The sequence below is a fragment of the Lissotriton helveticus genome, chromosome 7 (genome assembly GCF_964261635.1).
Source record: "Lissotriton helveticus chromosome 7, aLisHel1.1, whole genome shotgun sequence".
In the NCBI taxonomy this organism is placed as follows: domain Eukaryota; kingdom Metazoa; phylum Chordata; class Amphibia; order Caudata; family Salamandridae; genus Lissotriton; species Lissotriton helveticus.
Genome location: NC_136068.1, coordinates 597945057 through 597965339, shown reverse-complemented (window position 1 = coordinate 597965339; position 20283 = coordinate 597945057). Strand labels below are relative to the sequence as shown.

At 48.0% G+C, this 20283-nt stretch overlaps 1 protein-coding gene across 7 annotated transcripts in view; it reads left to right on the top strand.

Moving 5' to 3' along the window:
• Nucleotides 1-20283, top strand: part of NSD1 (nuclear receptor binding SET domain protein 1) — a 1209044-nt gene that overhangs the window by 928516 nt on the left and 260245 nt on the right. For all 7 annotated transcript variants that reach the window (XM_078652779.1, XM_078652777.1, XM_078652781.1 and 4 more), the window contains one exon: nucleotides 6925-7081. In XM_078652779.1, coding sequence (XP_078508905.1) covers nucleotides 6925-7081 — 157 coding nt within the window. The remainder of the gene's footprint in view (nucleotides 1-6924; nucleotides 7082-20283) is intronic.

The following is a 20283-nucleotide window of genomic DNA, read 5'->3' as shown; positions in this document are numbered from 1 at the left end:
GGCCTCAAGAGAGTTGAATGACCACTACCTGTGTTGCTGAACCTTTTGAAGTCTGTGGGAGCTCGGGAACAGCAGGCCAGTAAGCTTTGTTGCATTGCCTGCAGATGCAGGAGAGTGAATCCTTTAATCCAAGGAAGATTCCTTTGGGTGTCTTTGGTGTCCACAGGCCTGGAGAAGAACTTGTATGGAGCACAGGCACAGACGACACAGAAGACAGGCAAGACAACGAGACCAGGAGCAGGAAGAGTCTTCCAGATGCAGTCTTGGTTCCCCAAGAGAAGTCTAAAGTGCCCAGATGGTTGAAGATGAAGTGGTTTCGGTTCTGAATCTTGTCCCACGATGGATCTAAAGAGCAACCCACAGGTAAACCTTTATGCACCCTAAGAAAAGGTTGGGCAAATTAAGGAGTCCCTCCCAGAGGAGGGTCTGGGCAGTGGGGAGGATACTCCTGTGTCCTTTGTCCAGTTTTGCACCAGAGCGGGAGCCAACGGCTCCCTAAACTTGTTCCAACTGGAGTATGCAAGGAGGGCACCAAATGTGCCCTTCAAAGCAGTCTATTGGTGCTGGCAAGCACTCCCACCCTAGCCTAATACACTAAGTTCTGTCTGGGAGGTGATCACACCTCCCTGTGACAGGAAACCTATTTGCCTACTTTCCCCTGCTTGAGTTTGGCTCGGCAGCTGGAGGGCAGAATAGTGTCTGTGATCAGCAGCAGCCCTTGCTTGCTGTCAGATTCTGGAAGACTGATACCTGAAACATCCGGAGCTTCCCGGAGGAGCCCCACAGTGCATGGCATTATACCTTCAACACCGTTTACAGTGTTGGGGTATGATTCCAAAATGTTTGATACCAAACATGCCATGGTTCTTACAGCCAGTCTATAGTTAGCCATCGCATAATGATGCATGGCCACTATATGTATCGTAATAGCTGATGCACTTACAACACCTAGAGAATGGACCCCGGGGAGGGGGGGGGGGATTGTTGGGGTGTCCTGCTCATGCAGGGGCACTCTCACACTTATAACCAAGCACCATGCCTTCAGGATTGAAAGGCCTGTCTTTGGGGTAACTTATAGGTTTTAAATGTTGTGACCTCAGATATAAAAAAAAAAGCATATCTGTCGTAAGTGGTGCTAGCACCAGCTTACACATACACAGGCTGCCATGGCAGGCCTGAAATCCCAATGTGTGTGGTCTCAGATGGGTGGCATAATACATGCCTCAACCCATGGGGAACCCCTTCTGTACCTAATCCCTGGGTACCTTAGTACCATAAATGGGGCTTACTAGGGTACACCAGTAGGCAATCTCTGGGGGCTACCAAACTACTCACTGTGCTCCAATTTAGGGAGGAAGCACAGCGACTGGGTCCCTGATTAGCTGGATCCCCGTCAGGCTAGTCAGAAAACAGAATGACAGAAGCAAAAAGTGGGGGTAACCATGAAAGCAGATCCTACTTTCCTACACCTGGGAAGTTTGGTAGAAACTCTTCAACAGATTAAACCCACACTGATGCCAGTGTGGGATTTTATGTAAAAAGCACCCCAGGCATCTTAGAGATGCCCCTTGAAATACGACCAGCCCTGTCATGGTTTCCGATTGACTACCTGCCATTTGCCTTCACAAGACAGGTTTCTGGACCCCTGGATGGAGGGTCTCCGTTCTCCGGGTCCAGAAACAAAGCCTATCCTGGGCAGAGGTGTTACGCCTCCTCCCCAGGATGAGCTGGGTCCACGAAGCAGAAGATTCAAAGGCCTGCCACCTTTATTAGCCGAACTTGCCTTTTGCTGCCCATAGCAAGTGGCTCCCACCAGTTCTGACCCCTACTTTTGGTGGGCGGATCGGCGGGAAAGCCAAGTGAGGAAAAGAGGTGTGCCCACCTTTGTCAATCCCACCCCTCAAGTGTGGGAGGCAAGGTGAAGCACACATCTCAGTCCCCTGCATCTTGAAGATGAGGGGACACAGTCAATTAGAGGCTTATGCCCCCCCTCTCACTGGAGGGCTGCATAATAGGGAGTGTTCTCACCCCAAGGAAGGGACCTATTGGTCCTGACCTGCACCCCCTATAACACCCCTAAATGTAATATTTAGGGAGACCCTGAACCTTGTCTCCCTAGATTCCTGCAACCTATGAAGGAGGAGGATGGAAGAAGTCGCACAGCAGAGGAGACTGTAGAGAAGAACTAACTTGCCCCCAGCCCTACCAGCCTGGATTGACTGCCTTAAACAAAGACCAAAGAAACTCCAAAGAAAGACTCGAGTCTGCTGAGGGCAAAGAAACTTGATGCCTGTGATCCACCACTGCACCTGTTGCCTAAGGGCGAAGTCCAAGTGGCCCATGGGTCCCAGCGAGGTCCCCCAGCACCCCAGAGCTGAATTCCGCCGTGAGTTGACTCTTCCGGGACTCCCAGACGATGCCTGCAGCCTCTGCATGGATACAGCCCCACCCCCTCACCCCCGTCGAGTGGCCCGGTAAGGTGAAATCTGGCTGCATCCGTCCGCCATGCACCCTGGAGAAGAGGACCTGAGGTGCACTTATGTCCCAAGCCCTCCAACCTACCTGCTCATCTATTGGTTCCTCCTGGAAGACTTTCTGGACCGAGCGTGCAGCCCAAATCCAAAACCAGCAACCTCCATAGGGTTGCATTGGGCTCCAGATACCTCCTAAGCACCCTGCACCAGGCCGCCCCTGCTCCGCTGGAGCTCTGGACTTGGTGCCAACCTGGGACCCCCTTTGCCCTGATCTTAACCCTAGGAGCTTGGTTTCCAAGACAAAGTGGCCTGCCCGTGTGCAGGCCCCAACCGATGTGCCCCATTGGCTAACATTGCGCCGCTGCACCCGGCCGCCCCAGTGTCGCTAGTTGTGCAATTTGAGTGCCTAGCTGAACCTTGTGGAGCCTTGGTCCTTAACCCCTAAAGCCATACGTACATGTTGTTTACTTACCTGTAAACCATAAACACTCTTTTTCCATAGGAAACAATGTTACAGGTTTTTGTTCCTAAAATGTCCTGTGACCTGTGTTTTGTATGAAAGAAAAGTAACTGTGCTTTAAACAAAAAAATTTCTTACTTACCTTTGTATTGTAGGATCCATATCTAGGCATATCACCCCGAGTAGTCAGTGATATCTATTCCAAAGTAATCTCTGTATTTTAAACTGATTTAGAAGCAAATAAAAACCCGTAACGATTGTGAGAAGTTGGCCTGATATATGATGCTCACTAGTTCTAGTGATCACCTTGTATCAGTCCAAACAACCCTTATGGTGATTGGTTGTAAGTCAACCTTATAGACCAGCTATCCTAATGGTAGCATGGACAAAGCAGTCTTAGGCTAAACTCTTTTGGCATGTGAAGCCAGCTGTTTTACCACAATATAACCCCTTGAATACCAGATGAAAGGACACCACACAGGTTGTTATGAAAATAAACAGTATATTTATTAATAACAACACCTCTGAACTCTTTATGAGGTCAGAGGGCTAAGCACATGACAATCTCTTACGAAAAATACTACAAGTCGCACAAAATTACAATGGTGCCCTAGGGGCACGACAAACCATATACTAAGTAAGTGGAATGTGAAAGTCGATAAAGGAAATGGAGCTATCCAGAGGCTGTAGGATCGATGGGACCACGCTATACTAACTTCAGGTAAGTAATAGGAGGCCCACGGAACGCGTGTGCAGAGTGTGAACTCACACGCGAGATGCGTAACAACGTCCATGGACAGTACAGTTCAAGTTTAAGGTGAGTACGCACAATCCTGACTAGATTGGACAACAATGACTGTGGAACTGGACACTAGGACAGTTAAACTACCCTTGAGCACCGAAATGCTCTTGTTACCTCACCCACGGACTGCGGGTGCACAGGTGTCAAAGTGCGTCGGGTTCTCGCGTTGAAGTCTATGGAGCCTGAAAGAAAAGATGCTGCAGGCGACCAGGAGGAAGATGTCCGGTGCAATCCAAGGGTGGATTGGTGAAGAAGAAGACCTGAAAGCAGAGGGGACAATGTTCACAGTCACTAGCCAGTGACTGGAGTGGAACCAGGAAGGAACCAGATGTCGACGTCGCGATCAGGTGAAGAGTGGACGCTTGACTCTGCAGCCACGTGGACCAGGAGGTGTCTTCGACGACCAGGATGGAGGCACGAGCTGTCCCACGTAGGCTCTCGCTGTCGGCGGTGTCGGATCCGGGATTGGACTCAACAGGCCTTGGCAAAGGCAACCCACGCGGTGAGTGAAGAAAGCGTCTGGTGCGGACTAGGAGAGTCCGGGGTGCCCCTCTTTTGGAAGGGAGCAAGGGCCAGTCTGGAGCAACCAGACCAGCAGTGAAGATTCAAAGGTTCGTCGTCTAGGAGGCCACTAGCCAGCCGGCAAGTGACCAGACAACGCGTCGAGCAGCAACAAAGCAGAAGGGCCCCACGCAGATCTCGTGGATGCTGGAGGGCTGATCTTCGGTGCAGGGGCTGCTCGGGGATGGGGCTTCTCAGTCCCCAAAGCACTTGGTCAAGTTTACCTCGGGAGTCGTGCTGGAAGCGAAGTGCAGGTTCGTTCAAGATGGCCGGTCCCACGTGTCTCGTCGCACCCACGGGTCTCAGCTTTGCTGCAGATGTGAGTTGAGGTCGGAGAGGTCTGGGAATCCGGGTCTCGTCGGGCTCTGAAGTCTGGATCCTCGAGGGAAGACGACAAAGTGAAGCCGCTGGACGCTTGATGGTGCCTGCAGTTGCAGGGTGGACACTCCTTGTCCACAAGGGAGATTCTTCAGTCTTCTGTGGAGCAGAACGTCGAAGGCCAGAGTTTCTTCTTGTTGAATAGTTCAGGATAATCTAATTTGGAATGGGACCAGCTCCTACCTTTATTCTCCTAAAGGGGGCTGCACTACTGACTAGGTCCCTCCCCTGGGTGGGACCAGGAAGGGGGGTGGTTACACCCCCTATCCTTTGTCCGGTTTCCCGCTAGAGCTGGGGCTGGGATGCCCCAGCAACTGGTTTGAACCGGTGTATGCACAGGGCACCTTGTGTGCCCCAGGCATGTCTCATTCCTTTCAGGCCTCCCTACCTCAATACACAAAATCCTGTCTGGGGTGGTGCTAGCACCTCCCAAGGCAGGAAACCCTTTGTCCAGGCCATCCTCGGTGGAAGGACTCCCAGCAGCAGGAGGACAGACTTGTGTCTGTGGTGGCAGCATCCATTTTGTGATGCTGAGGCTCGAGTTAACTTTAACCGGGGTTCACAGTTACATACATGTCGCGTCCCTCTAGAAGGGTGGAATGCTACCCCCGTCGCCAGAATTGGCGAGGGGGTAGTATTCCAAATCGTATGACACCTTACTCGACATGTTTTGATAATGTTATACCAGAGTTAGCATTTAACCGCAAGGTTGATAATGCACTTAAGAGTATATGGTATAGTGTTATCATGGAACAGCTATTAGGACTTGGTTCCGCAAGCTGCAAACGGGCTCAGCTCATGCCAGAGCACCATCTCACATAATTCCAAGCACTCTGCCTTCAGGATTGATAAGGCCTTCCATAGGAGTGACTGATAGGAATATATGTGTCCATTTTAGGGTTAGATATAGTATACTATATCTACAGCAAAGGGTGTTTACACCACCTTGCCCCAGCTGTCATGCAGCCAGTTGTGTCAGATTTAGATGGCCAGCCAGGGGTGGCATAATACATGCTTCAGCCCCTGGTAGGCCCTGGATACACCTATGCCCTGGGTACAGGGACTGATAAGGTGGCCCAGTACCAATTGGTAAATGCACCTAAAGTACATGGTTGTCAATTTAGAGAGAGAACAGCTAGGCTGTGGGTCTGATTAGCAGGCCCACAGCCAGGGAAAGTCGTAAACCAGTGAAGCAAAAAGCAAAAATCTGGGGTGACCATCGGATTGCAGACCCCACTCTCCTAGAACGATTGACAATTCAACCACACCTGCATTTCCTTGTAATGACTTGCATTTGGAAGTATATTTTATTTACCTTCACCAAGTCCTGCTTGGTTCTAGAAATAAAACATAAATATATATTTTTATGCTTACCTAATTGGTCTGTAATCTTTCTAGAAGTGTGGGACATCAGTCTTGATTAAGTATATCAATAAATGTTTAAAACACCCTTATGAGAAGTCTCACTGCTCGACCACACTACCACAAAGAGAGCTGTTAGTGATTATCTAATTTAGCCTCTGCTATACCTCCGGGATTCCCCTGGACTCTGTGCTCACAATACCTCACTTTGGAATAGTATATACAGAGCCAGCTTCCTACAATATTTGAAGTACAAACTTTAAATGTGCTCGGTTCACCTACTCTGGTTTCTCATTGTGGCTACTAAGCAGTTGTGACTGACAAAAGCATCTTCTTAGTTACCACCCAAGAGGAGGTTGGCACCATTTGTTAGGGGTTGCACTGCTAGGAATGTAGGAATGAATACTGTGACTAACTTCAACATGGAAGATTCTGCTGGCACTTAGCCGTGATGATTTCGAAGCTATTCACATCTGCTTGTTCTTTGTGTCACTTTTTTTTAATGCTTCCCTCTGCTAACACTGGACGATTTTCTCGTCAGTCATCTCTGATCCCTGCTAGGTTCTCATTGTATTAATGCCTGCTGATCTATGTTAATTCTTAAGAAGACTTGCTTTTTGACTGGTTATACGACACTTCCACAGCATGCCATTCCTCAAAGCCAGATGCGCTTTGAGGCGATTTGGTTTCCAAAACTAAACATATCTATTAATTTGTTTTAAATTATTGTAAAGTTGATGTTACATGAGAGGTAGTTTAACCTGTAGAGAATATAGGTTACTTTTGGAGTTGAAAGTGGATAGCTTATTTTTGTACTTACTACAGAAATTAATGGCTGTGGAGAATTGAATTTGGTTAATAGTTTGTCATTCTCTTTTTTTCTTCAGGAGGCAGTCTCATATGCTGTGATTCTTGCCCTGCTGCCTTTCATCGTGAGTGTCTAAACATCGACATACCAGAGGGAAACTGGTTCTGCAATGATTGCAGGGCTGGTAAAAAGCCACACTATAAAGAGGTGGTTTGGGTGAAAGTGGGTCGCTACAGGTAGGTAGAAGCTATGCAGCTGTGTAGTGTTGTTCAATGCAAGTCATAATTTACCTAACAAGCTAAACTTGCCTCTGTGATGCCTATTTGTATAATACACCAATAAGGAAGCTTCTTGCTGCTGGCTAAGGTAACGTAAGGAGCTTCTTAGTCTCCACTTCACTCTGATGTTTACCTTAACATCTCCAAGCATAGCATATCCCAGATACGGCCCTCACTGCACCATGTATCAGTAGTAGAAGGCTGTCATGGTGATTCTGTTCTATTCACTGTATCAGATTTTGGATTTTATTAGTGTTACAAATGCTAATGGGTCTTGTGTATCAGCAAAACGCTTAATCCAGCAGCAACTAAATTGCTTTCAATCTCAACTCTGAAAATGGTGAGGTTGTCACTCTTTTCAACTTAATGGGCATTTTGAGTCCTCTCATAGTAACAAAGGTGGGCTATTTTGTAGTTGTAAGGCATTTCAGTTGCTACTTCATTATAGTATCTTAATTAACATTTGTTAACAATATAATATATGCGTATGTGTAGGGATCTCAGGTCACATTTTAGAAATAGTTTTCCATCTTGTGATTCTTGCATTGCTCCACAAGTTTGTGGGTACTCATGTTGACCAGAAAACAGTATTAATGAATACTTCATTTACTGCCTTTTTATTAAACTAATCAGTCAAATCATTAGATAATACCCATGTGTGGTAGCTTTCCAAATATGCTCCCGACCTCTGTCTGACCCCCTTCTCAGTCTTCTGGTCTCGGTTGCAGTCAGTTTGCTGACCCTATCCATTCTTGTTGCCTTGATTGTTATGAATTTGCTTTTGCTGAGATCTTTAAACCACAGGTGGTCATCCAATCTCTGCGTTTCATTAAGTAACCTATCCAGTAATAAGCTTGTATAAATTATTGGTGACCAAATAGTATTTCTCCTCTTGAAATGGTCAAAATAATCTACTTTCCAATTATCCTGAAAAATGTATGTACCATTGTATCTACTACCGTCTTCTGGTAAATTTGGACCTAGAATTTTAATTACAGTACATGTATTTAAGCATCCACAAAACTGTAAAGTGAATTGACCTCTTTTGTTTAATGCCCCCACAAATTGGCTACATCCAGTAAATAATTTCCACATTTTTTACTAAATTTCTTGGAATTTTGAGGAATTTCTGTGTGTATCTGCCATTGTTACAAAGTTATAACGAGAATATTTTGAATCATAACTGTAAATTAATGAATTCTTTTGTCTTTCCTTTAAAGCTCTTTTGCATTATTATTAAGCACATGTTTAAGTTAGCTACTCGGCAAACTCTTCTTTTTTTATTGTTGGTCTTTGAAGCAACCTTCTTGCCTGATGGTGATTGTGTCGAATTCCTGTTTAGTGACATTTCTGCTTAAATAACTCTATTTCCTATTTTTTATTTATCTATCTCTGATAGAGACCTCTAGACACAGATTCTTTATCTTAGAATGCCCCCTAGGTTCCGGACTGGATCAGAAAATGTTTTACTGAATACTCTGCGCGATTAAAGGGCATTGAGGGGCTCTGTACAGACGTTGTCTTCCGCATGTGACGTGAACGGAGTCCATATAAACCATCCCATACGTGCGGACTGCAGTTTCTTCTTTTCCTGATATCTTTCTGTTGGATTTGAAATTGGTTATCTGTCGGCCTTTATTTCAACTATACCTTTTTATGTACCCCGTTTATAGCAGTTCAGATCTGAGATTCTTTTTTTCTCTGTGTTTCACAGGGTAGGGTTAGCTCACATTCTAGTTTCCACAACAAGGAGCCAGAGTTCTAATTCAGTGGTATGTCCTTGGTCCTTCATCCTTGTCCAGTCATGGGTTGAATACCTTTGGCAAGGGTACATAGTATTATTGTTTCGATGAAGTGTTTTCCCCAACACTTTCTTATCCCTTTGCTGTGAGTAGTGTTTTCCACATGGGTTTCGCGATCTTGCAGACTTCAGCTCCCTACAGGCTTCCCACAGTCCTTCTAGTGGAGTGTCATAATTTCCTCTCCTATATTCTTAAAACAGCCTGGTCACTTTATCTCCCTACGGACTGGCTAGTCCTGTTCAGGGATCTTTCATGCATTGTTTGCAGACCCTCCTCCTTGGATGGTGTTGCTTGGGTATCAAATTCTAAGGAATCTGCGACTAGATGTTTATATCGTATGAACAAGTTACTTACCTTAAGTAACGGCTTAACTGATAGAGACCAGATCTAGCCGCAGATTTCTAAAGGACACACCCATCCTCCTTGGTCTGCGAACTGCTTGTCTTTCTTGGCATTGTCATGGTTTTCTTTAGTTTTCTTTAGGACGTCGTAATTGTTTGACACAAAGATGTCTTTTTTGGCACACTGTTTCCATAGACACTTTTTATAAGTGGCTCTTCGTTTTTGGCGGAAGAAACTTGCGTCAAGGGAGGGCTTATATCTGTGACGTCTGTTGACGTCACAACCGGAGGACGGCGTCGCTCAAGGTAAGCAACCTATTCTTTGTTTTTCAAGAGGAATATTTAAAATTTAAAGATTGAAACATCCATTCTGCCTGTTCCAGATAGTTTTGGGATGCAATCTAATTTTCACATAGGCATTGTTTAAAAGTACTTTTCTGAAGAAATATTTCTCTTTAGAAGAGGCAGCCTGTGATCACGAGAAGAGGTATACTTGTGTTTATGAATTAAATTAATATAGTCACAATGGAAAACTGGCATGGTAACACAAGGAACGGTTCCTTATAGCATCTCATGGATAGCTCGCTGACCATGTGTAAATTAGCACCTTCACCTTGATTTGCTAAGAATTCAGAGAAGTTTGCTCTCAAATGTTAATCTCAACTCACTCAGTTTTCAGCATGGCTTCAAATGACTTGGGCCTTTGTCACTTGCAGCATGAATATAAATGCATATTCTGAAGATAATTTGCAATCAAACACCACAAACTTGCTATTCGGCTGCTAGGACAACATGACCGTGATATGGTACTGCAACAAGCAGAGGGGTGTCCTGGATCATGTGCTACGGCTCTGGAGGTGGCTGAACCTGCAGAATGTCTCCCTTGTCACCCTCCACCTATTGGGGGTTGTGAATACCACAGCTGACAAAACTGGGCAGGTATTGTGTGCCATAGCACATGTGACATCTCCATCTCAAAGTGGCACAGGAAATCTTCGATCAGTGAGGTACTCCTTGAGTAGATCTATTCTCCACCGTTTAGAACAGGCAGTGTCAGCCATTTTGCACATTGCAGTTTCCTCTAATCCGCTTGGTATGCGATGCATTCTGTCTGGAATGGAAGAAAGAACTCATGTACACCTTTCCTCTGCTACCTCTTGTGTCTCGATTTCTGAGGAAGATGATACCAGGACAAAGTCATTATCTTTGCCACGGACTGGGCTAGGAGAGTGTGGTTACATAACACTAAAGAAACCATTGGTCTATGAGAAATAAACTTAGGCAACAACAGACTAAACTATTTAGGTTAAAGGAGTCCCTTTAAAGAGGACGGAATCCCATCACCCACCAAGGTGGCATGCTTCATCATTTGGGATCTCCTCTTAGCTGCAAATCCTAATGCAGCCAAGGGCTACAACCTTCTCAACAGTAGAAGGGAGCTCACAGATGTTTTAATGAGTGGCCTAAGATGAAATCCACTATGATCCCAAAATGAGGAGCCGAAATTCTAATTTTGAGGGGTGATGATTGCAGTGCACGTGACTAAATTTGTGTGGAAAAGTGGTGTTAAAATTGACTACCAGGATACTGAACAACTTTCATAAACGCTATCCTAGTGTCAAAACTAAAACAGTGTGTGTACAGTTTAAAAGAATAACGGTAAGAAGTCCACAAGGGTGACGGGTCTACATGTTCCAGTCTATGGATCTTCTGATCCAGGCTTTCATCAGGACCTTAGAGATGGAAACGCTACTGCAAAATAGTGTGCTTAATGTGCAAACAATAAGTAAAAAGTCTCAGAGGAAAGAGGTTGGTTCAGCGTCTTCCTGATCGTAAATTCCTTACACAGATTAGTCCATCCGTTCACCACCAATGTCTGTTATTAAACACCAGATCCTTGCCTGGCCATGCACTAGATATCTGGAATTTGCTGCAGGACTCGCAAGTATCTTGCCTATTCCTGACGGAGACTTGGCTGGTTGATTCCTCTGCCCCTGATTTGGCTAACGCCTTACCCTCCGCCTATAATATATTTAGAAAAGATAGGCCATCTGGAAGAGGTGGCGGAGTGGCGATCATAGTAAATAAGAACATACCATGTCGCACTTTCCCTGTCGATAATATACAGGGTAGTGAAGCCCTTGGCTTCACCCTCCAGCTCTCGCCTTCCCAGGCCTGTACAGGTATTCTTGTATATAGACCACCAGGGTCGGTGGGGCCCTTTTTAGAAGAACTGCAGGCAGCTCTATCGACCCCCTGCCTTAGATCTAATCACTGCCTTCTATTGGGTGACCTAAATATTCATATGGACAATAGTTTAGACCCGGACACTCAAACTTTTGGATATCACTTCCGTGCTCGAATTATCTCCGTATGTGGTAGGACCCTCTCACAATAAAGGCCATACGCTGGACCAGATTTTTTCCACTCTTCCTATCTGTGTATGTTCTCCTCTGCCAGTGTTGTGGTCGGACCACTTTTTAATTTCTTTTTCTTTTCCTGTCACTGATTCAACACGGACTAAACCTGCTGGGTCGGCGAAACATGTCTCTAAATCCTTCCATCTTCTTACTAGAGATATGCTATCGAACGCCCTGACTAATTCTCCGTGTCCTATTTCTGACAACTTAGAGGATAATATTGCCCTCTTCCATAAATGGCTCACAGACTGTTTGGAGAGCCTGGTCCCGGTCAAGAAACAAAATTCAGCCGAAAGAAGGACATCAGCCCCATGGTTTACTCCCCAGTTAAAAAAAATCACGACAAGACCTCAAGAAAGCTGAAAGAGCACGGAGGCGAACTTATGATCATTCTGAGAGGCAGAATTTTAAGGCATTGACCCAAGCATACCATAAATCAATCTGGGAAGAAAAAAAATCTTATCTGGAACTTAGAATAAATGAGGCGGAGCATTCGTGTAAAGAAATTTTTAGGGTGGTGAAAGACTTTACATCTCCATCTGCCTGTACCCCCATCCATGCCCATTCCGAATCCTGGCTGAGGGAATTGGCTGTTTATTTTGTAGATAAAATCACCACCATTCAAGACTCTCTCCGGTCTACTTTTCAGCAGCATACTGTGAGTTTGGGGTGCCCCCTACTAGACCATGGTCCTCTCTTGTGTGACTTCCCCCCACTTGATCGCGAGAGTTCACTAGACATCTTGGCAAATCTTAGATCTGGATCCCCACTCGACCCTTGTCCTGCCAAGTGTTTAGCAAATATGGCACCAGTTCTAAATGACCTGATTAATCCCATTTTGAATCGGTCGCTATCATCCGGGGTAGTTCCTCGGGCTTGGAAAAGCGCCATGATCCTGCCACTCCTGAAAAAACCAGCACTCTACCCTTTGGTCCATGCCAACTATAGATCTATCTCCCTACTCCCTGCTCTGGCGAAAGTGACCGAGAGGTTTGTGCACAGGTCAATTTCTAATTTCATCGAGGAAAATGGCCTGTTGCACAGTACTCAATCGGGTTTCCGTGCTAATTTTAGCACGGAGACTGCCCTCCTTGAAGTCACGGACGCCATCAGGGAGGAGTTAGACGCGGGAAGAAAAGCTATGTTGGTAATGCTTGACCTGTCGGCGGCATTCAACACCGTTCCCCACACGCTTCTCCTTTCTAGACTCTGGGACTTTGGTCTGCGGGGAACGGTGTGGAGTTGGCTCAAATCCTTTCTAGCCGACCGCCGACAAACAATCTGGGCGCCTCCTTACTCCGCCGAGATGTCACCGCTAGAAGTGGGGGTTCCCCAAGGTTCCATCTTGAGCCCCCTCCTTTTTAACATCTTTATGGCTCCTCTGGCGGTGGTGGCGGAGTCATTCGGCGCTCGGATTGTTTCCTACGCCGATGACACCCAACTCCTGTTCGCGAGCTACAGGGGTGGGTTGTTTGATGACGCCCAGGTTAGGGGCTGTCTGAGTGCGGTCTTTGAGTGGTTTGGATGTCATAGACTGAAGTGCAACTCCGACAAGTCGGAGTTGCTTTTCTTTGGCTGCACCTCCGAGCCAGACTGGAAACCCTGGTGGCCGCAGGACATGTTCCCCCCTGCCAGTGTGTCCTTGAAGGCCAAAAATCTGGGAGTCATTATCGACAGTGACCTATCTTTCGGACCACACATCTCTTGTCTTACCGGGAAATGCTTTGGCATCCTTCGGATGCTTCGTAAATTCCTCCCCCTAGTGTCCATCCAGCACAGGAAAATCATCGTCCAGGCGCTAGTTGGATCTAGGCTGGACTATGCTAATGTTTTATTTCTGGGACTTCCCAAATATTTGGTTAGACGCTTACAAATTGCCCAGAATTCAGCGGCCCGAGCCATTTTTGGTCTCCCAAGAAGGGCCGGAGCTGCGGATCTTCTTTCAACTCTACATTGGCTACCCATCGCCAAAAGGATCCTTTTTAAAACCTTGACCACGACCTTTAAGGCCTTACATGGCATAGGCCCTAAATACATTGCAAAACGACTTTCTTGGTACCAGCCCTCTAGGTCCCTTAGATCTTCCTCCCTATCCAAAATGACCGTTCCTATTATCAAGCGCGCCAGAGCAGGAGGCCGGTCCTTTAGCTATTTAGCTCCCCGTGCCTGGAATGACCTCCCGATTTCCTTAAGACAGGCTTCCAGCCTTTTTTCCTTCCGAAAGGCCCTTAAAACATGGCTCTTCCCTTAACTGGCTTTTTCTGTTTTTATGTTTCCTTTCAGTCATTATGTTGCTCCCCTTTGGTGGGTACCTTCGCTAAAGCGCCCGGATGCTCCGTGGAGTGGCCGTGCGCTATAGAAGCACAAAATTAACATAACATAACAGTGCAACCTACGATCACCTGTGAATTCTGAATAAGGTTGTTTATCACAGGAGTGTTGGACACATTCCTAAAAGACGAAAAATATATGTTTTACTACATAGTCCTAAAACCAAACAAAAGTGTGTTGTTGTCAAAGAAACCATCTTGGCATTTCTATTATGATAATATTGGATACTCTGTAGATGTATCTTAAAACCTGGCTATTTACCTGTACCTCACCGGCTGGATGTTTCACTGTTTGTATTTTATGGCAGCAAGCGCTAAGCCGCCACGGCAAATACTTGCTCTACAAAAACCCTTATTTTATTTCATTTCATGTATCCTATACCTGTAAGTGTATATACTGCAGAAAAATGTTAGAAAAGAGTTGTTGCACTTACCCGTCTTTGTGCGGGAGTGCTCCTCACCTCACCTGGCATCCGCTCAGGGAATGAGGCACCGCTCTGTGTTGGAGGTACAAGCAAAAAAAACACACTCAAAGTCAAGGTCTCTGAACAGTGGCTATCCATCATATATATAAAAGCTATCACACAAATAAAAGACCACCAGTGAGATCCAGGAGCCCCTGACTATCAAGTGGTAAAGTTATTTATGTGCCCGGTGGGGCACCCATAAATGGTTCGTTGATGTAACTAAATCAAACGGTTAATCAAAGACCCAGCCCAGTGCTAACTGGCATTCACAATGGCTGAATAAACGTGAATGCACGGGAAGGGAAATACTCTGTTAAATCGTCCCATACAAAATATTGCAACTACCTTGGTACATATTTACAACTAGCTGTACCAGTGTCGCCGTACCGTTTAAACTTTATATTCTCATGCATCCCTTCAAAAAGAACTCTGTCTACTAATCCAAAGCAGTAACCTGGACAAGTACAGCATGGAAGAATGTGGTACCCAATCCTACTGGACCTGAGAATTTCTTCTCTGATTAGACTTCCACTGGAGCTACTGTCACAGCTGAGGTCCTGGTCGAGAGTAAGGTCCTGACACTGCTTCAGGAGTCCCAAGTCCTCTTCCTCCCACTCGAAATTGTTGCGACATTCAGGTAGGAGGCTCAAAAAACACAAGAAGTTGAGGCGTGCTTTGACATCTACCCTGTCCTCGTTCTGAAGAGGGCGCTGTTTCCTCTCAGGACGAGCGCCCTCGCCAGTCGCCACCCTATCCGCCGTTTCCTGGCCTTGGTGCGACAAGGACCTAAATGAAGGCCTTCGCTACGGGTCTGCAGGCTGCTTTGGGGCCTCCTCCTCTTCCTTAGACGTCTGCGGATCCCTCGCCATGCGTGGGGTCTTCCGCGGACTCGCTGGCGGATTCGCTCCCAGCGCCGACGAGTTCGGCTTCAGGTTCTGGAGAGGTGCGGGGTGCAGCCCTACGGGGTTCCCCTCTCCGACCCACGGCGCCACTGCTTCGCCACAAAACCCCACGCGGTTCCCTGTGGTGTCGCAGGAGGTCGCTGGGACTCACAGCTCTTCCCTGAGTCCCCCTCGGTCCTCTGGGCAGGCGGCTGTCTTACCAGAGGCCGCGCCAACACCCTTCCAGCGCCGATGGCTTTCCTTACCGGCCTGGCGGCGCCGCGGTTGGGGGCTCTGCCCCCTGGTGGATGTTTCGGCGCCGATCGAGGACACATTGGTGCCTGTGCTGGACTCCTTGGCTCCGTCCCGATGTCAGATCATGGGTTCTTCTCCAGGTGTTCCTTCCTCTCCGGAGGATTGTTGTCTCCTCTTCACCGGATACTGGACGCAGCATCATTGCCTTTTCCCCGGCGGCTTCCAGGGCGGGTTCTACGCTGTCTCTGCGTCCTCAGCCCCTGGACCTGCTCTTCCGCACCTTGCAGTTGGTCGACCCGCAGGCTTCTCAGCCTTCTCCGGAGACCCCTCAGGCTCCTCACTAATCCATGGCTCTTCCATCCTTCAGGGGCTGGCCACCAGGACATGGAGACGGGCGGCTTAGTTTGCAGCCTTCGCTCACGGAAGAGTGGTTTTCTCCCCCACGATGCCATACGGAGGCGAGTGTAGCCTTTGTCTGGGCTATTTTCACCGGCACCTACATTTTGCAAATGGTCAACCCGGTTGCTTCACTCCTATCGGACAACTTGTTGGAGGTTCCCCACCAGGGCTCTGGTGGAGGGGAGCCACTTCTTCCATTTGAAGCTTCGCTCCACAACTCTCTTTTGGGGGCCTGGGGGCATTCTGCTTCGGGGCATCCGGTGCCTCAGCCGCTCCTCCACCGCCACCGTCCTGCTCTGCACGATCCAATCTGTCTTTATTCCCACCCATATGCCCAGGGCCCTGTCCTGCAGACTGCTTTTTCTTCCTTGCCTTCAGTATTGCTCCCTTCAGCTTTTGTGGTGTATGTTGTTTGGCGGTTAGTGAAGCCGTATAGGTCCTCAGGTTGGACCATCTGTGTATTTTTTGGCTGATTGTAAGCTGTCTGTGGTGATACCCACAGGTCGTTTATGTTCTTGACCTCTGCTGCGGATTTCCCAAAGAGATGTTCCCTTGGTTTGTTTTGGGACGTGTCATATCCTAGGTGGGGTACTTGTTGGCTATTGCATAGCCCTGTCCTAAGCTGGGCAGGTGTGGATTCCTTCTCGGGTTCCTCCCGTTTCCTGGCATCACTGTATACCGCTTGGTGCGGTCCTTTATCTTCTGCCTTGACGCAGTTCTGCGCTGCTCCAGGTTCTGTCCTAGTCAGTCTCCGATGTTTTCTATCCTTCTACAGGGCTTGCCTGTCGTGCATTTTGCCCTTTGTTCCTGCTGGATATCTGCTTCTGTGCATTTTGCCTCGGTCTTCAGCCTCTGGATCGCTAGACCCACTTTGTCATGCTGTCTACGGCGTCGTGCTGTGGTGTTTCCACCTTATTATCCGATGTTTCCGCCTGGTCTGCTGCCTTGTGTTCCAGGTGGGCTAGGATATTCCTGGTGTTCTCCTGTATTCTGGTTGAGGGCTTTAGGTCTGTTCTACATATTTCTCGCTTCCCGGGGGTTGCTGTTCTGGGCACACTACTTCATGGTAATTACCTGCTGCCTGCTGTGCACGCATGGTTTATGGTCCGCCTCGGAGTGTAACCGTGTGCTCCTGTCCTTTGTTCTGCTGGAGCTTCGCGCGACTGTGTCGCCTTCTCACGTATGCGCTTCTCAGCTGTGGGGCCGTTCCTGCCTTGTCCCCTGCCTCGGGGCTGATGCCCGTTCAGCTGTCGTGTGTGTGTGTGTGCGCGCGCGCGTGTGTGTGGGTGTGGGTGGGTGTGTGTGTGTGTCTGGTTTTTTTTTTCTCTCTCCTGAGGCGGACTCTGCCTCCGTTTCCTCCTCTTCTCCTAAGATTTTGCGTTGGTTCTTTTCTTGCTTTGATACTCTCTTGGTGCCATCTGTCCCTCTGGGTTTTCTGGCGGATGCCCTTTGTCCCTCTGGTAGGCTTGTGTTATTCTGGCCTTCCCTTCTGCTTGGTGGGGCTGGGCCGTCCTTCCTGTCCTCATGACGCATCCCCTGTTGGGGCCCTGTGTTTTTTCCAAGCTGATGAGGTTCTCTCGCAGACCCTCCTCCCCTTGGGTATCGCTAGGATATCTATTCTATGTTAAGGAATCTGCAGCTAGTAGTCTCTATCAGATGTACAAGTTACTTACCTTCGGTAACAATGTATCTGGTAGAGACGACTCTAGCTGCAAATTCCTTCACGACCTGCCCTTCCTCCCCGTTCTGCGAGGGCCTTCAGCTTGGTCTTCTGCTATCGCCTCCCTCCGGGTGGCTTTGTCTTCTGCAAATGCTCTTTCACTTCCTCCCTGGCAGGATGCTTTGTTCTGTTTATTTGTTCTACTCCTTCCTTTCTGGTAATTGGACGGTAGGTTCATGTGTACTTCTGCATCCCTACACCCTGGTTATTCCAGTGAGGGGACCACTCACAATCTTCTCCCTTTTTCATTGCTTGGGGTTTCTAACTCCTCTGGGTTGGGGTCTCTTGGCTGTGCCTCAGCCCTCAGCCCTTCGCTCTTGACAGGGGATACGATACTCCTTGATGGTGTTGTCTTTGGGTACTTTGTCATTACTCATCTGTTCCGGACTTGTTGCCCCTCACTGTTATAGATTGTGGGTGCAGACTTTCTGTCGTCTGTAATGACATTTTTCACATGTTTTTTTCTGAATCCAGGGAGGGTATCGCCTTCGCTTTGCGAGGTTGCTTTTCGGAGCGGTGCTCTGCTCTCTCCCTTACATGACTTTCAGTAATACAGTGCCTGGCACTTTCCCTAATGGTACTATTCCTCACCATTCACTTCTTCCCTTTCTGTTTCACTGATTGTTTTGCACACTGTTCCCATACTCTCACAGTTTGGTTTGTGATGGCTCCGCGTTGTGGCGCGGAAAAGTTATCCGAAGAAAACTGACGTCAGCGCGCCAGGGTGGGACTTATGTGACCTCGCCTATGTCATGTCCGCAGACAACATCAGGGTGGAGTCACGTGATGCCACCCCCCGGCGCACAGAGATGCTGTGGCAAAAAAGTCCCGGATCCAGTCTCACGCCTGGGGAAAATTCTAGGTTAAGGAATCTGCAGCTAGAATCGTCTCTACCAAATACATCATTACCAAAGGTAGGTAACTTGTACTGCAACGCCATGCGCCTCATTTTTGAGTGGCTTGACCCCTCCTGCACATCTTCATGCCCCATCGGGTGTCACTCCGGCAGCTCTGGTCCCAGTGCCGAGGGCCCCCCATGGATCTGGACCGGCACCTGTCTTGCCATTGTGACCTTCCTGACGCCGATGCTCCAAGCGCTGCTGGTGCCTACCGGTAGCATCATCCCCATTCTGATTTCAGACGACCCAGAACACTGTTGACTGTCGCCAATCCCATCGCCGACAGGACCTCCATGTCCTGGGTCAGTCCCTGAGCCTTATTCTGAAGGGCTAGAAGTAGAAGAATGGGGGGGGGTCACTGGACCCCTTAGAACACCAGCCGTATGAGGAAATGGACTGGTATGAGGAATTGAATAAGGACCGTGTAAGTGCCCTTTCTGCACAGTTGCCCCTAACTTTTCGCTAGCTACCTTATGCAGTTTGAGTGAACACTGGGTCCTTGCCAATCAGGTTCCCAGGTCCTGTGTTCTTTCCCTTAATTGTACCTTTGTTTCACAATTGGCACAACTCTGGCCTACCTATAAGTTCCTTGTAAGGGGCACCTATGGAACCAAGGGCATGGCAGCCAGGGAAAGCCCTCTGAGACCTATCACCACAAACATTCACCACTACCATTGCAGTCTGCTTTTTTTGGTGCTGCTAAATGGGGAGAGGATGTGACCTAACTGCGAGAGCCATCGACCTCGAAGCTGGGGAACCTGGTTCGAGTCTCTGCAGGGATGCTCAGCATCCTGTGATTCTGGGCAAATCACGCAATCTCCCCATTCCTAGCAAAATGATTGTGTCCATCTGTAACGCAACTGGTGCTCATCTAAAGCGCTCTGACACCTTGGGGTCGAGTTTGCGCTATATAGAAAACACCCCTGTGAGAAGTTGGCCTGGTATATGATGATCACTATTCTAGTGATCACCTTGCACCAGTCCAAACAACCCTTATGGTGATGGTTGTAAGTCAACCTTATAGACCAGCTATCCTAGTGGTAGCGTGGACAGAACAGTCTTAGGCTAAAAGACTCTTGAGGGCGTGTAAAGCCAGCTGTTTTACCATATGTAACCCCTTGAATATCAAATGAAAGGACACCACACAGGATATATATAAAATATATATGTATTTATTTCTAACACACACCTCTGAACTCTTTATGAGGTCAGAGGCCAAAGCACATAACAAGACAGACGACGTCGAGGAGCAATCAGGTGCTGTCTTGAAGCTTGTCTTGGCAGCCACGTGGTCCAGGAGGCGTCGACGACGACCAGGGGCTGGAGACGGACTGTCCCACGCAGGATCTCGCAGATGGAGGGGTCGACTTCCGGATTGAAGTCAACAAGCCTTGGCAAAGGCAGCCCACACAGGATACAACAAAGGCTTCTGGTGCAGACCAGCAAGGTCTGAGGTGCTGCACCTTTGCAGGGAAGAAAGGGCCAGTCTGGAGCAACCAGACCAGCGATGTGGTTCAAAAGGATTGTCGTCACAGAGGCTACTAGCCAACGGGCCAGCAACCGGACAACGCGTCGAGCAGAACAAAAACAGAAGGGCCCCACGCAGAACTCGTGGAGTGTGTGGGGCTGATCTTCGTCGCAGATGG